The sequence below is a fragment of the Trichoderma aggressivum genome (assembly GCF_033847375.1).
Source record: "Trichoderma aggressivum f. europaeum strain CBS 100526 chromosome Unknown scaffold_048, whole genome shotgun sequence".
NCBI lineage: Eukaryota > Fungi > Ascomycota > Sordariomycetes > Hypocreales > Hypocreaceae > Trichoderma > Trichoderma aggressivum.
The window spans coordinates 113,125-127,756 of record NW_026946414.1 but is presented as its reverse complement, the minus strand read 5'-3'; the positions used below and the strand labels follow the sequence as shown (position 1 = coordinate 127,756).

The following is a 14,632-nucleotide window of genomic DNA, read 5'->3' as shown; positions in this document are numbered from 1 at the left end:
CGCCGTCTAATGCCAGGTACACACACGATGCCAGGCACGAGATTCAATCACATCTCATCGTATCGTCTCCCCCGCATCACATTCTCCACAGTGCTGGGGTCTGACGCCCCCCACAGGACGTGGCAACAGACTAGTATCAAACTCAATATCGAAGCCAAGATGAGGGTACGCGAAGCCGGAGCCACCAGATTCTTCGCATCTTGCACCTCCTTGCGATGAATACAACCCGGATCGGACTTAAAGATGGCTCGGGACAGGGCCTGTGATGCGTGTGCAGCTCGAAAGGTGAGGTGTGATCGGGGGTTGCCATGTAAACGATGCCAGAGCCTCTCTATCCAATGCGTGGCCGAGAGGAGGAAGCTGAAGGCCGGCCCCAAGGGACCCTGGGCACAAAGGAAGCGGGAAGCTCTGTTAAATAATAAGTCGGCAATGGAAGCGACCATGATTAATAGAAAAGCTCCAATTCCCGTGTCCGATGGCGATAGTTACTCACAGCCGTCAACTCAGCCTCACATCTACCCTGGCATGAATCGCGTGCCGTCTTCCGCTTTTGAACATTATCTCGGACTTTATCAGCAAGCTCTATACCCCGTCTGGCCCGTTGTCAACATAGATACTCTCCTCAACCGTCTCCGGGACTCCACCGACATTGAAGCGTATGCACTCGCCGCAGCAGTCAGTGCAGTTACAATAGCACAACTCAAGCCTGCATCTCATGAGGCACTTGGCCGGTTTGGAGGCGATGATGGCGCATTCATGGCTGCCGAGGCCTCGAGAGCGAGGCACGAAATGGATTACTTGGAACATCCATCCATCAGCGTCTTACTATCATCATTCTTCTTACACGTATCATACGCAAACCGCGGCCATATTCGCAAGGGAGCCATGCTACTACGCGAAGCAATCACGTTTGCGCAGATGCTGAGCCTCGATAAGGCGATTCATTATGCAAATCTACCTAAACTCGAGGCTCAGCGGCATTTGCGCACAATCTGGCTACTATTTGTAACGGAAAGGTGGATAGACACTCATATTCTTGTCCGACACATGGTTCAAGGCCGCTAATAGATGTACGATACACTCCAGAGGTCATACTACACGATTTGACTTTCCAAGGATACTACAGCTTGATCCTGATCTACCTGAACTCGAAGTGGACGAGAATCCCCCGATCCTATTCGCCTTCATCAGTTTGAGCAAACTCTTCCAAAGCTTTGCCAACGCCATGGATGGTGATGGTTCTTCTCAAACACACGAGTATTTTGCCTCCATGCATGATCGCCTAAGGGGAGTTCAGCAAGCTTCGTGGAATTGCTCCGACCTGCAGAGAGCAGATTTTCTCCTGACGCAACAGTGGATGCGAGTCGTTTTGTGGAAAACATCCATGTATTACATCAATCTGCTGCCCAATGCGGCAGATGAAGGTCTCAGCCTGTCTTTTCCAGATCGGATCGCGCGAAATGTGGTTCAGAACATTGATAGGTTTCCTCGATCTGTCATTGAAGCACATGGCCTCGGGATGGTGTGTAGTAATGAGCTCGGCTTGAGATGATCTGCGGCTAACATCGTCTTCTCTTTAGGAAATGAAGTTGTTTGAAGTGGCAATGTCACTGGCAGACATCCTGCTATGTCTGCCTTCGACATTTCAGGGCAAGCAGCTGATGAATGTTGGTCCACGGGATGTTTTGAACCGCCTTTCTGAGTTTCTGACCTGTTTCCGTGGCGGTGGCGATAATATCAAGCTCCAAATTCTGCATGATAAGATGCAAGAAATTTCGAGCAGCATTGCTCGGCAGCCTCGCCTTCTCGAGGACGAACAGGAGCAAGAGCAAGACCAAGAAGTTAACTGCCTCGACTGGACATGACCCTGGAAGATTGGGAAATGCCATCAGCTTTTTCTTTTCATGCTTTCTCAGAAGAAAATAAGCCCGGCTTATGACTGCGTATTTCCTGGCGCCGCCAAGTCAAAGTCAAATCGATCTGGAATCTTCAACCCTGCATCAATGTGTCCCTGCATCTCCGACAATGACACTCCGTCCCGTACCAGCCATGCGTCCTTTGTCGCTCGCTGCCAGTCTTCGAGCTCTTTTCGGAATCCTAGCAGAAGATCTCTGTATTCCGGACGATCCGCCAGGTTCACCACTTCTCTCTGGTCTTCTTGCATGTCATACAGCTCCTCCGGAGGCCGTCGGACGTATGCTTCCAGAGAGCGCTCTCCAACTTTCACTGGAAACTGGGAATTGCGGATTCCTTCCCACGACAAGGAGGCGTAGAGATCGGTTGAGAAGGGGAAGTCGAGCTTCCATGCTATGTTGCGATGGTATTTGTAGCGCGATGTGCGCATGAATCGTGTTGGATAATAGTTTGTGACCTCGTGAAAAGTATGGGACCCAAACACTTTTGTCCAGTCGTCGTGTGTATTAGTTTCATCAATGATTGGAAGAATGGAGCGACCGAGCCGAGGTGGAGAGGCCGAGGCAGAGGGTGTAGCAGAATCATGTCCTGCCCAGTCGAGGAATGTCGGTAGGAGGTCGATGAAAGAAATAATATTTGGATTCTTTAGGCCAGGTTTCCCTTGAGGGTTCCGTATAATCAAAGGTAGTCTTACACCTGCGTCGTAAAGGGTCGTCTTTGAATTGAGAAACGGCGGGCCATTGTCGCTCGTCAAAACAACAAGCGTGTCATTGATGAAGCCAGCCTTTTTCAAGGCCTCCATGATTGAGCCAAATCCCCGATCAACTCGGCCAACAGACCGGTAGTACTCAGCCATTTCCTGGCGAACTTCGGCAATGTCATTGAGAAAGCTGGGAACCGTAATCTTTGCAGGATCGTAGGTCGCGTCCGGAGCAGATACGCTCTCGTCACCATTACCAAATCCACCACGAGTCGAGTCCCGATGAGGATCCATGAATCCCACCGTCAGAAGGAATGGCCTGGGGTCATCCTTTGCTGATTGAAAGAACAAATCAGCCTGCTCGGCAACCCAAGAAACGTCTCGGGTTGGGCTTTCTCTCCGCACCTCCCACGGATACACATGGTTGGGACCGACATGGATTTTTCCAATAATGCCGGTTTGATACCCAAGATCATTGAAGAGCTTGGGAGCAGTGTCGATGGAATCAAAGGTCATGAAATGGTGGTTGGAGTGCTCCAGGCCGTATTGCCCGTTTTGATGCGTATGGAGACCGGTATAGATGACCGATCGGCTTCCGCTGCAAGATGCTGTACTGGCAAAGGCATTGTCAAACAGCGTGCCTTCAGAGGCTAGCTGGTCAATGTTGGGCGTTGATATTGTAGAATCGCCGTAGCAGCCAAGGGATTTGCCCATGTCGTCTGCTATGACGAGCAGAATGTTTTTCTTTGGCGCCATGATGCCGTCTCTGTATCTAGCGTCGTGGGTTGAATGTTTATTGTAATTTCGCTATAAGCCCGGATGGTCTTTAGGGTCGTACGAAATTATACAAGCAGCCAGCAAAGCAGCAGATGCAAGATGAGTAACGGTTATCTCCGTATTCTGGGGGATCCTGGTTTTCTATATATATATATATCGTCATTACCGCGCGGTTCCACCTGAGGCTAAGACAGTGAGAAAACAACATTGGTGGATAGATTTGCGGAAAGTTTTTTTTATTGGAGGTGCCGCATGATAGTAATCCTCCCCAACCGTCGCCATGAATCTGCTAAGGGAATTAAAATGAACAAGCCGCTTTATTTCCATTCGGGAGACTTCCGATTGCAGACTACAGACAACTAACTAATTCGTCAACGAAATTGATCGGCATATGCGGCAAAGACGATGTTACACAGAGGCGATGCCATGCTTCCTCTTGCATTGCAGCGGTGAGCCAATGAGGTGAATCATTAATTGGCTCGTAGGCTCCAAAATGGAGCTTCTATTCTACAATACTAATGCCCGAGTAAAGCATTGAGTCGATTCTCAGTGCATCTTACGTCTATACATTCCAGTCACTCTCAAGATCGAGATCGAGACAACAACACTGGCGCCAGGAATCTCAATCGGAATATCTCAACTCCAAGACATCGAAGCGTAATTGGTTTAGTGGTAAAATTCTCCGTTGCCATCCGAGCAACGTCGGGGAGCCCTGGGTTCGATTCCCAGATTACGCATTGCATTGGATTGGATCCCTTTCTTTTTGCGCATCCCCGCATCTTATTGATGCCCAAGCACCATCTTTTTTACATGTCTTGACCACGACTGAAGAATAGGTTGTCAACACTTTGATACTCCGAATTCCTTCTATAAAATGTTTTGCAAAGATACCCACGTTTTCAAAGAATAAGCAGAGATAGATTTCTTCTTCACGGTATCGCGGTTGACGTATCGCATGGGTATTACACCGGTTGTTCAAACGATACTTTTTGGTATTCAACATCATATTCAGAAAACACACGCACCAAACTAAAGCTCATCATAGCTCACTATCGGTTCCTGATTGCTGCAGAAAAGGAGGAACAAAGGCTTTCCACAATGGGCCCTTGCCAGCCTGCAATCTCTTTTCCTCGTAAATGCCCTTCATGACGGGCACAAAGTCCAAGAGACCAATCGTTCGCTCTGACTTTTTCCACCCCAGCTCTTCTGGTAATCTTTCTTCCATCAACCACGTTTCTACTCTTTTCTTGGGGGCGCAATATGCGGTTGCGGGAGGAAAGCTCCATCCAGACGGAATATCTCCTTCATTCATCGTCAACAGCAGGAGACCTGCTTCGACATATGCCAAGCTCTGTTCCTTCAGAGTCAGTTCATTGGGCAGAGACAAATCTTCAACGTGTAGGCGAGACTTTGCAAGCGAAGCAATTGTAATGCAGTCGGTGTCGCTGTCTTGTATAAGATGGTGAATTCGATCTGGAGATGCTGTGACATCCACGCTATCAGGGCTTGTAACGTCGTCTCGGGTGAGAGAAGCAATGTGCTGCAGTATGCCAGGGCGATTCAGGTCTGTCAAGTCGATGGAAGTCTGGTTCGCAGCTCTGAGAAAGTAATTTGCAACCTGCTTGATGGCCATGGGATCGATATTTACGACCTCGAAAGCTGCATCGGCAAACTGCTGGGCCGAGATATTGCGGCCGTTGTGAGGTCTTGAACACCAATTAGCCCCTGATTGATGAAGAATTGGCTCCAATTGGAGAGAGGTCAATACAAATAGCCATGATTTGCCAGCGTATTCAGCATTGGACAAGGGCTCCGCAAGTCATTAGGACCAGGAGCCTCCCATGGTCGAAGGCCCTCCGAAGCAGCCGATAAGGCAATCAAGGAAGCAATTGCAATCTTTGAGGCCATTGCGTGGTGTCTTTGGGACGAGATTTCAGCGCAGAAACAGAGTAATATGCCTGAAACTTGTAAGATATGCAGACAAAAGCCATACCCCGCATCAATGGCCAGATGAACAGCCATTTATAATATCAACTGCGTTATCTGACATACAGCTGGTGGTGGGAGCGAATCGTATCATCACGTGGCGGCTGCCCGACCATCTTGCAGCCTGACTCCGTTTGAGATAGCGGGCATTCCTAAAGGAGGCGAGCGGTCGTCATAATGATTATGTGGGAGCCCAAAGAAGCTTCAGGCTATCGTTCAAGGCTGATGGTGTGGTGACAAAGCGCTTGGTGGAGGTTTCGGAAGCTTAATGACTGACACAAGCCGAGAACCGAGATTTGACAGTTTGCTGTGATGGGTGGCTGCCGGCCGGATCGGTTGCCGTTTAGAGTAATCCGGAGCCATATTCCGGGCCGTGTGTGTGTAAGTGAAAGAGCCAACACACGGGATCGTGATATTTCTCTTGGCGAGATGTGGACCATTAAAGGCGGATGGTTGATTGTGTGTGGGAGGGGCATCAATTGTGACTCCTAGCATCGCTTGTTGCCGGTGAGGAGCCACGAGTAGATCCAATTACCTGGATGCATTTCGTAATATCCAATGTGACGTCGTTATAACCATGTTTTGATCATGTGAAGAAACTACATAGATATCTCCATGAGCCGTTTATACAGTAACAGTACTCATTATGAAGGCCGACCTCACTTAAACCCCACATCGTGTTGGTGTGTGCAACCAGAACCGTGATCCTAGTCTTTTACTATCAGGATACGAGCTGCAATACGCCAGATTACAGTGCAATTGAATCATGCTTTGAAGCGACGTTACAGCGGTTGAGATTGATATTTTTTTTTTGTATAATTGTAATTGAGCGAAACAAGTCTTGACGTACTGAAGAATGCAGTGAGGCGCAATGGGACATGTAGGTGATCTAGTCTAGTGAACAAGCTGATGAGAAAATATGTTCATCTGTTCTTTATTTATTAGTGGCAGTGTCATATATGAGAAATGTGGACAGAATCGTATCACTCACAAACGTATCGTAATGGATTCTATCCAATACGAGATGCTATTATCCTACTCTTCCGGTCCGGATTAAAGTCTCTTCAATGCTGTCCGTACGTTATCAACTCCATCTCAACGCTGAAACCCACCCATATCGGGTTTAGACAGCTCATGATGAACCAGGGTTGCTTTGACACACCCAACGCTATCTCCTTGTCACAAGCCAAATCGGTTCATCTGGATTCGCATCTCAAAAGTTCCAGCAACGGTGCCGATAATGCCGGTTCCCTGTTGCGATTTCCGGAATGATGATCGTAACGGGAACAAAATTGCAGCATTGCCTCGGCGGAGTTGCGCGCCGGTTAGTTGACCTTCCTGAACCAACCTAGCAGCGCATCACCTCACTGCGATTCTTGCCGTGTGATTATGCAGGCATTTGTCTTAGCTTGCATCGCTCATCGCTGAATGGTCGATATCTAAGTGGTTGGAGAAGGGAATCAAAAGTTCTGCCCATTGTTGGTGAATGGACCTTGCACGATGAGAGGACCTGTACAGTATCATCGCAGGGTTTCTCTGGAGAAATTTGACTGAGCGGCATGATGGATGGCGCCGATCGTGCTTGTAGATGTATAAATTACGCCCAGGTGCACCGCGCAGATGAATGCTAGATTTGCCTCATTGTAAGTGAGTTGGCGCTCTGATACAATTGTTATACCCTTCATATTGTCAAGATGCGCTTCTCATCAGCCATCCAAGTTGCTGCTCTTGTGGGCTTGACTTCAGGTCGATCAATCCCTGGTGATCATGTCGTCCACGAGAAGCGCGCCGTCCCGAATCCCAAGTTGCACAAACGAGTTTCCCCCGATGTTGTGCTTCCCGTCAGAGTGGGCTTGAAGCAGAATGTCAAGGCAATGGAGCAGGCAGAGGACTGGTTGACGGAAGTTTCTCACCCCGGCTCTTCTTTATACGGCAAACATTGGACTCTGGATGAGGTGGTTGAAGCCTTCAAGCCTTCTGACGATGCTGTTGAGACGGTGGCTGCTTGGTTGATCAAGTCGGGTATCTCTAAAGAGAGAATCACTCACAGTGATAACAAAGTGTGGCTGGCTTTTGATGCCACTGCTGCAGAAGTCGAGAGCCTTCTGAATACAAAATACTTCCATGATGATCGAGACCGCGCTCTAGTCGCTACTCACGAATATCATCTACCAGAGCATGTCTCAGAACATGTCGATTACATCACTCCCGGAGTCAAGGGTACTCTCATGGAGCTTCGAAAAAGGGATAAGAGATCATTCGAAGCTCACCTCAATTTCAATCCTCATCGCCGACAACAACAGGTTAGGCCTTTCCCTAAGCTACCAAAGAAGTCGTCACCAGATGATCTTTCAACTTGCGATCAAACCATTACGCCCAAATGCTTGCAGGCGCTTTACAACTTCGAAGCACCCGATCCTCACGCCAAAGTCAGCAAGAACAACTCGCTCGGCGTCTTTGAACAAGGCGATGTTTATTCTCAGCCAGACTTTAACGCATTCTTTGCCGAATACACCCCATACATTCCCAACGGCACTCATCCCGCTTTGGACTCCATTGATGGTGCCAAGGCTCCCGTGTCGCAAGGAAACGCTGGCGGTGAAAGCAATCTCGACTTTGAACTTGCATATCCCATCATCTACCCTCAGACTACAACTCTCTTCCAAACCGACGATGCATTCTACGCCCAACAATTCACTGGCGTCTTCAACACCTTTTTTGACGCCCTTGACGGCTCCTACTGCACCTACTCTGCCTTTGGAGAGACGGGCAACGATCCCACGCTTGACCCTGTATATCCCGATACGCACTCTGGTGGTTACAAAGGCCCTCTCATGTGTGGCGTCTACAAGCCTACCAACGTAATCTCCATCTCATATGGCGTTCAAGAGAGCGATCTCCCCGCAAACTACCAGAAGCGCCAGTGCCAGGAGTTCTTGAAACTTGCTCTACAGGGCGTGTCTGTCTTTGTAGCCAGCGGCGACACTGGAGTGGGCGGTTATCCTGGAGATACCGATGCAGACTTTTACGGTTGTCTACGAGATGATGATGTCTTTTCTCCCACGCATCCCAACAGCTGCCCGTGGTTGACAAACGTTGGAGCAACAAAGGTTTACCCCGGAAAGACCGTCCATGATCCTGAGAGTGCTGTCTTTGATCCCAGCCCTTCTTTTAACTACAGCAGTGGCGGTGTAAGTATAGCATTTGTGATACAAGCAAATATGGAACATCTACTGATCAATTACAGGGCTTTTCCAACATCTACCCAATCCCCAACTACCAACAAAAAGCCGTCGCCAACTATTTCAAGAAATACAACCCGTCATACCCATACTACGAAAATGGCCAATACGAAAACAGCACAGGCATCTACAACCGGAATGGACGAGGCATTCCCGATGTGGCAGCAAACGGTGATAACATTGCAGTCTGGGTGCAAGGCCAGAAGGGACTCTCTGGCGGCACATCTGCCTCAGCGCCTATTTTCGCATCGCTGATTAACCGCATTGTGGAAGAGCGCATCAAGATCGGAAAGGGACCGTTGGGACTCATCAACTCAGCGCTGTACGAGAACCCAGGAGTGTTGAACGACATCACGAACGGAACCAACCCTGGTTGCGGCACCCTTGGATTCAATGCTACCAAGGGATGGGATCCTGTTACTGGATTGGGCACACCCAACTATCCCAAGCTGCTCGAGTTGTTCTTGAGCTTGCCTTGAAATCATATATTCCTACTTTATATGAGTAAATAGTCACTTGCCGCTGTGGATAATGTACATCATTGGCAATGGGACAGTGGCAATTAACGCTATTTCGTGCGGTATCTTTTTAAATGTGAGAATCATGTACATCATTATCTTTTCACTCATGGGCTATCAACTTAATCGTTCGTGATTGTACAACCGTGTCTAACAGGATAGTTGGGCAAACATGCTTGCTCTGGGCATTTCTAGAACATCAACCCACCTCCACCGCCTCCATAGGAGTACCCCTTTCTCCGAGCAGCAGGCATTTTCGCAATGACAAATTCGTCACCGCCTCGCGAGCCGTAAGATTTAAATTAATGGAACAGAGTTGTGTCAGCTTTGCTTGTGCGGATAAACCAGTGGTTCAACCAAGAGAGCAACGTACCTTGCTGGTGAATGTGCCCTTTGCCACCTTGGAAAGCGATGCTCCCTCATGTTCTGGAGCTTCGTTCTTGATCTCCTTGAGAATCTTTTCAAATCCAGATGGTCCACCCAAAGTTATACCTGCAGCCTCGGTCTGTTGATAAACATAAAAGATCCAAGTCACAGTATCCTCGAGGCCAAAGTCGCCGCGGCCCATCGACCATGCATATCTGATGAGAAGAGACAGCATCATCGAAATGTTGGGAATAGTGGAATCTTTAGTGAAGAGACCCTTTTTCTGAAGCACGTCGATACCGGCGATTGTCATGGATCCAAAGAGCTCCAAAACTCGCTCACACCGTTCGCCATCATCGCACACTTTTTACACAGCTCCGTTAGTAAACATACTTCAGATCCAGTGCTGCATAGAGATCAACTCACTTTCGAATACGGCGTTACCGCTGGCTAGAAGCAATGCAAGTCCTTCAACCTCTCGCCATACTTCCAAAGGTTGAGCGGTTTTGGACTTGACAACGCGTTCGAACTGCACAAACTACGATGAACAGTTAGCCGCTAAGATCTCGATGTTGTCCCAAGACGACTCACCAAATTCTCCAGGACTTCGATGGTTCCATACCAGCTAAAGTCGTTGTAGACGTGGAGAGAGTAGTCGTCCTGGTTTCGCTTGCAGATCTCTTGCGTCCACCATTTAAACCGCTCGTAGCCACCCAGACTAGAAACCCAGAGATGCTCTGGGTGTCGAGAAGCAAGTTTTCCCACGCGGTCGCAAAGGGCCTCCTCTTTTGCTTCAGCTTCCTTTTTCTTGGTTTCCTTGTCTGCAGCGCTCGCTTTGTTTCCGCTTCCTCTCGCTTCGTCATCGTCATCGTCATCGTCATCGTCATCGTCTTCTCCGTCTCCGTCGTTGGAGTCTTCTTCGTCTTCCAGCGGGTAAATGCAGATGAATTCTTCGGGGGTGTTTGCATCGTCTTCTCCGAGAGGCGAACCTGTGGCAAGTGCCTCTTCTTTCATCTTCCACTGTTTGGCAGTCAAGCCCAGGGCTTTCTTATTCGATTCGAGCCAAAGGCCGTTCGCCTCCCACCATCGCCTGTTTGAGAGACTGAGGCTACGCTCTGGGGTAGCATCGATAGTGCGCACCCATCCTCGTGGTAGAAGCAGCTTTTCAATGGCTTTGACGGACTCTCTCGGCAGGACTTGCGGGATCATGAGCTCTCCCTTCGGTCCCAACGGTGTCTTGGTGCGCTTTCCAAGGGAATCATCCAAAGGTTGCGAGGGCGGCGCTGCTGCTGTTCCATTGGAGGAAGATTCCTTGGAAGCAGAAGCCTTCTTTGTAGAAGCGGTAGTTTTCTTAGTAGAAGCAGCAGCTTTCTTGGTGGTAGAAGTGGCAGCTCTCTTAGCCGGACGAGTTCTGCCGTCGGCGATGTCGTACGTAACAGCGGAGCGTTTCATGATGAGTGCAGGATAGAGAGAAACTCAATGTCTGTAGAAATGAGAGGAGAAATCAAAAGTCGAATGATTGTCAATTTGCCACGCGACATCATCGCAGAGCGTCCAGCCAGTTGTGCCTTTGCCTGCTGTATCGGAACAACCCAATCAAACTGGATGCGGCAGCAAAGGCAAATATCTTTTCCAGCCACCTATAACTGTTCATCTCCCTCACATGTCCAGAGAAGAGCACAGGGTTGAATGGAAGAAAATCTCATGCGATTTCTGCCGCAGACGCAAAGTCAAATGCGACAAGAGAGATCCATGTGGCCAATGCAGCATATCATTCCGAGGTATGGCGAATGTGCTTTCGAGCCTGGCTCGGCAGAGCAAAACTGACGGTCTGACAGATTGTGTATATTCGGAGCGCCCCAAGCGTGCTGTCAAAAGGGCTAAAAATGCATCTTCTCAGCTCGATGCCATGGAAAAAAGACTGAAAGTTGTTGAATCAAATCAGTTCTATCCTTGCCCAGCAATCGATAATACAACTATAATTCCATCTCCTAGCCTACCACCACCGATCAAATCTCCGTTAGAAAGTTCACATCTCCATCCCAAGAATGTCATCCCCAAGAAGACTGACTCAGAAGAAATTGGCAAGTGTACAACGGCTCATCATTTCATTGAGCATGGCGAAATTGAATTCCATGGCACGTCTGCGGACAGGACATTCATGGAAGGGCTAATCGAAAAACTCGGGGACAGTTCCATGACCCATCAAAGGATTCCTGTCGATGGGTCGGTACCAGGCCTATTCCAAAGCGATGCGCGATGCTTTGATGAAGTTCCCTTGCCAGGACGGGATCAAGCGGTGAAGCTGGTGGACGCCGCTCTGGATGCACAAGTGCTGCTGCATATAGTTCATCGACCAAGCTTTGACTTCTCCTTCAACATGATTTACTCACTGGAACCACGCGAGTATAGCTTGAAAGAGAGAAGATTTTTGCCACTTCTCTACGCAGTACTCGCCTATGGGAGCTTGTTTGTCGATCCATTTGCAGAAAGATCAGGGTACGACGAGGTGATTACAAGAGCGTATATATCCCTCCCTCAACCACACTGATATAACCCAACATGTACTAACTTTTCAAGGTCTCGATACTTCATCAAAAGCAAGCAGTTGCAAGATATAGCAAGCTGCAATGACCTTGTTTCCATGCAAGCCATCGTGTTCAAGAACCTCTTTCTTACATACACCACCCGAACTCCATTTTGTTATACTTATCTTTGTACGTCTATGTCGGTTGCCCTACGCATGGGACTTCATAGATCCTTGAACAACACTCAAGATTTGATATCTCGAGAGATAAGTAAAAGAATCTTTTGGGCTTTGAAACTTCTCTCTTCCGAAGTCGCCACGTGCGTTGGACTTCCAACCTCGGTGAATGATGAGGATTCAGACCAAGAACTACCATTGGAGATGAATGACGCATATATATGCAAGAGCAAAGCCACAACACAACCTCCAAATGAAGTGTGTTACCCGTCTGGGTTGATTTGCTATTCTCGGCTACACAACATCCTCCACAAAGTGCTGAAAGATATCTACCCTCGGAAGGGCCGAGCCAGCGCTGAGGTGTGTGGATCGATGAACTACACTGTCAGAGTAGAAAAGATTCGAGAAATCGAGCAAGAACTAGAGAAGTGGGTGACAATGATACCCTTGGGCTACCGACTAGGAACGTATTATCAAGGGCCCGCCATACAGCGGTGAGTGAGGCTCTGTTTTATTGAGAAACCCTGACATTTGCTGACGAACCCCTACCAGAGCCCAGTTCGTTCTCGCATTGACGTATTCCTACATACAACTCCGCCTCTACCGACCATTTCTGCATTATGGCATTGAAACCACTGAAAACACAAAAGCTCGGCACAATATAAGTGTATCTCCCTGCGCGTCTGCTTGTATTCAAGCCTGTCACAATATCATCGAACTGTGTCAAGATATGTGCAGATGGGGATTGCTTACAGAAGCTAGTTGGCCGGCAATTCGGTTCTTGACCAGCTGCATGCTCACTCTACTTTACATAACGATTATGCATCAAGATTCGTACGAGGAAGACACATTGTTTAAATCCTTGGCCACGGGAAGAAAACTTCTCCATATTATGGAGAAGCGTAGCTATCAATCTCGACGAAGCAACACCATCTTCAAGGCAAGACGATATTTCTTTTTTCTTTGCTCAGCATATTTCCTAATCAGATCATGCAGATTATCATTTCCAGCCTCTCCATCAAGTATGACCACATTCGGGAAAAGCTTATGAAGTATGAGATGGATGCTCCCATTGTTCGGCAATGCGATTTGTCTTCTGTGAGCGGTGTCTCCACCTCCTTACTCGGAGAAAAGGTTTTTACGCTATCGTCTAAGACGTATTTCAGAGACCGTGGTCTTAAACTACACAAACAAAATGGTCCAAGGAATGACTCAACACAGCCACAAAGTCTCAATGGAGAGCCAAAAGGAGCAACTCCGTTACAGCCACGTCCATTCCTGGATGAAACTGGTCAAAGAAGCGAACAGAATCTTTATGTACCGACCTCGGAAGCGCGAAATATTTCACTAAAGACTGAAGATTCTTCAATTCGGGGCTCTTCGGAACCTTCTATTGGACTGCAGAGTTTCACTGCTTCCGTACCGACATCCACACAAGGAAGCTCTCTCGTGGCTGAGCCGACGATAGGGTTACACCAAGAGGAATTGAATGGGTCATGGATGCACGCTGTTGGATCAATGAATTATTCTGGGAATGTATATAGCCCTGTGAAAGATCTCATTGGAGGCACGAGTCCGCCTATGGGGGATATCAACGAGTTCTCTGATATTTGGGACTGGTTCTGATAACTTGACAAAGTAAATGTATAATTCTTCACAAGCGATATTCATGTTCGTTGACGTGAACTCGAAACAGCAAGTGCACAGATAACGTTGATTATTAAAAAACAGGAACGCAGAGGATATTGATTATTAAACGAGTTGGCATTACGTTATTAACAGGAGTTTCCATGGGGATAGTTTCGTTGACAAAGGTAGGATTTTGGTCAGAATTTACAGCGGTAGAAAGAAATGACTGAAAAGAGTAGGAGCATGGGGTGCATTTGTCACACAAAAAAGGAATCTGTAGGAAAAGACAATTGAGCCAGCTTATAACCGGTGGCTTCACCGCAATTTTTTACCACCAATGAGATTCTTTCCTTTGTCTCTTTTGGTCAATTTTTTCCCCAATGAGATTCTCCCCTGTACTTAATCATCCTAACAAGGCAAGGCGATTCGAGAGCGGAAACAGCCTGCCGGGATCGAGACGATTTTCAACCAATACTCCGAGAATCAGGTTACGATAAAATATCCAATACGAAAATTAACGCAATCGCTAGACTACTTATAGAAAGACTATAAAAATACGATCAAGTTGCCAAAGAACTCAACTTCAGAACCTTCTACAAGCAGCCTAGTTGCAATTATTCTTTACGAAAAGAAACACAATTGTGCAAGCAAAGAGTTGAATACGCAGCTGGTGAGAAATCGTTCGACATCTTAGAGACCCCTATTAGTTCTCCTCGCGATAGTTGTTGTTGTCTAATATAAATAGGTCGTCTGTGTCTCTTTCGTTTACTTTCGAGATCAAGTCAACTTGAAGTGT

General features: G+C 47.8%; 5 protein-coding genes across 5 annotated transcripts; 2 read left to right on the top strand and 3 right to left on the bottom strand.

The window, feature by feature from the left end:
* Window positions 1–525: 525 nt before the first annotated feature.
* Triagg1_9039 (uncharacterized protein) lies at window positions 526–1,865 on the top strand (the record flags this gene model as incomplete). The annotated part of the gene is made up of 3 exons (XM_062903953.1): window positions 526–1,016; window positions 1,117–1,522; window positions 1,581–1,865. The coding sequence occupies 3 exons, from the start codon at window positions 526–528 to the stop codon at window positions 1,863–1,865; spliced, it is 1,182 nt and encodes a 393-aa protein (XP_062751983.1).
* Window positions 1,866–1,933: 68 nt separating this feature from the next.
* Triagg1_9038 (uncharacterized protein) lies at window positions 1,934–3,370 on the bottom strand (the record flags this gene model as incomplete). Its single annotated transcript, XM_062903952.1, has 1 exon — window positions 1,934–3,370. The coding sequence occupies one exon, from the start codon at window positions 3,368–3,370 to the stop codon at window positions 1,934–1,936; it is 1,437 nt and encodes a 478-aa protein (XP_062751982.1).
* A 1,060-nt stretch (window positions 3,371–4,430) lies between these two features.
* Window positions 4,431–5,299, bottom strand: Triagg1_9037 (uncharacterized protein; the record flags this gene model as incomplete). Its single annotated transcript, XM_062903951.1, has 2 exons — window positions 4,431–5,097; window positions 5,160–5,299. 2 exons carry the CDS (start codon window positions 5,297–5,299, stop codon window positions 4,431–4,433), a joined length of 807 nt encoding a protein of 268 aa, XP_062751981.1.
* A 1,772-nt stretch (window positions 5,300–7,071) lies between these two features.
* Triagg1_9036 (uncharacterized protein) lies at window positions 7,072–9,098 on the top strand (the record flags this gene model as incomplete). The annotated part of the gene is made up of 2 exons (XM_062903949.1): window positions 7,072–8,568; window positions 8,625–9,098. The coding sequence occupies 2 exons, from the start codon at window positions 7,072–7,074 to the stop codon at window positions 9,096–9,098; spliced, it is 1,971 nt and encodes a 656-aa protein (XP_062751980.1).
* A 230-nt stretch (window positions 9,099–9,328) lies between these two features.
* On the bottom strand, window positions 9,329–10,955 carry Triagg1_9035 (uncharacterized protein; the record flags this gene model as incomplete). The annotated part of the gene is made up of 4 exons (XM_062903948.1): window positions 9,329–9,370; window positions 9,511–9,866; window positions 9,930–10,041; window positions 10,095–10,955. The coding sequence occupies 4 exons, from the start codon at window positions 10,953–10,955 to the stop codon at window positions 9,329–9,331; spliced, it is 1,371 nt and encodes a 456-aa protein (XP_062751979.1).
* Window positions 10,956–14,632: the final 3,677 nt, after the last annotated feature.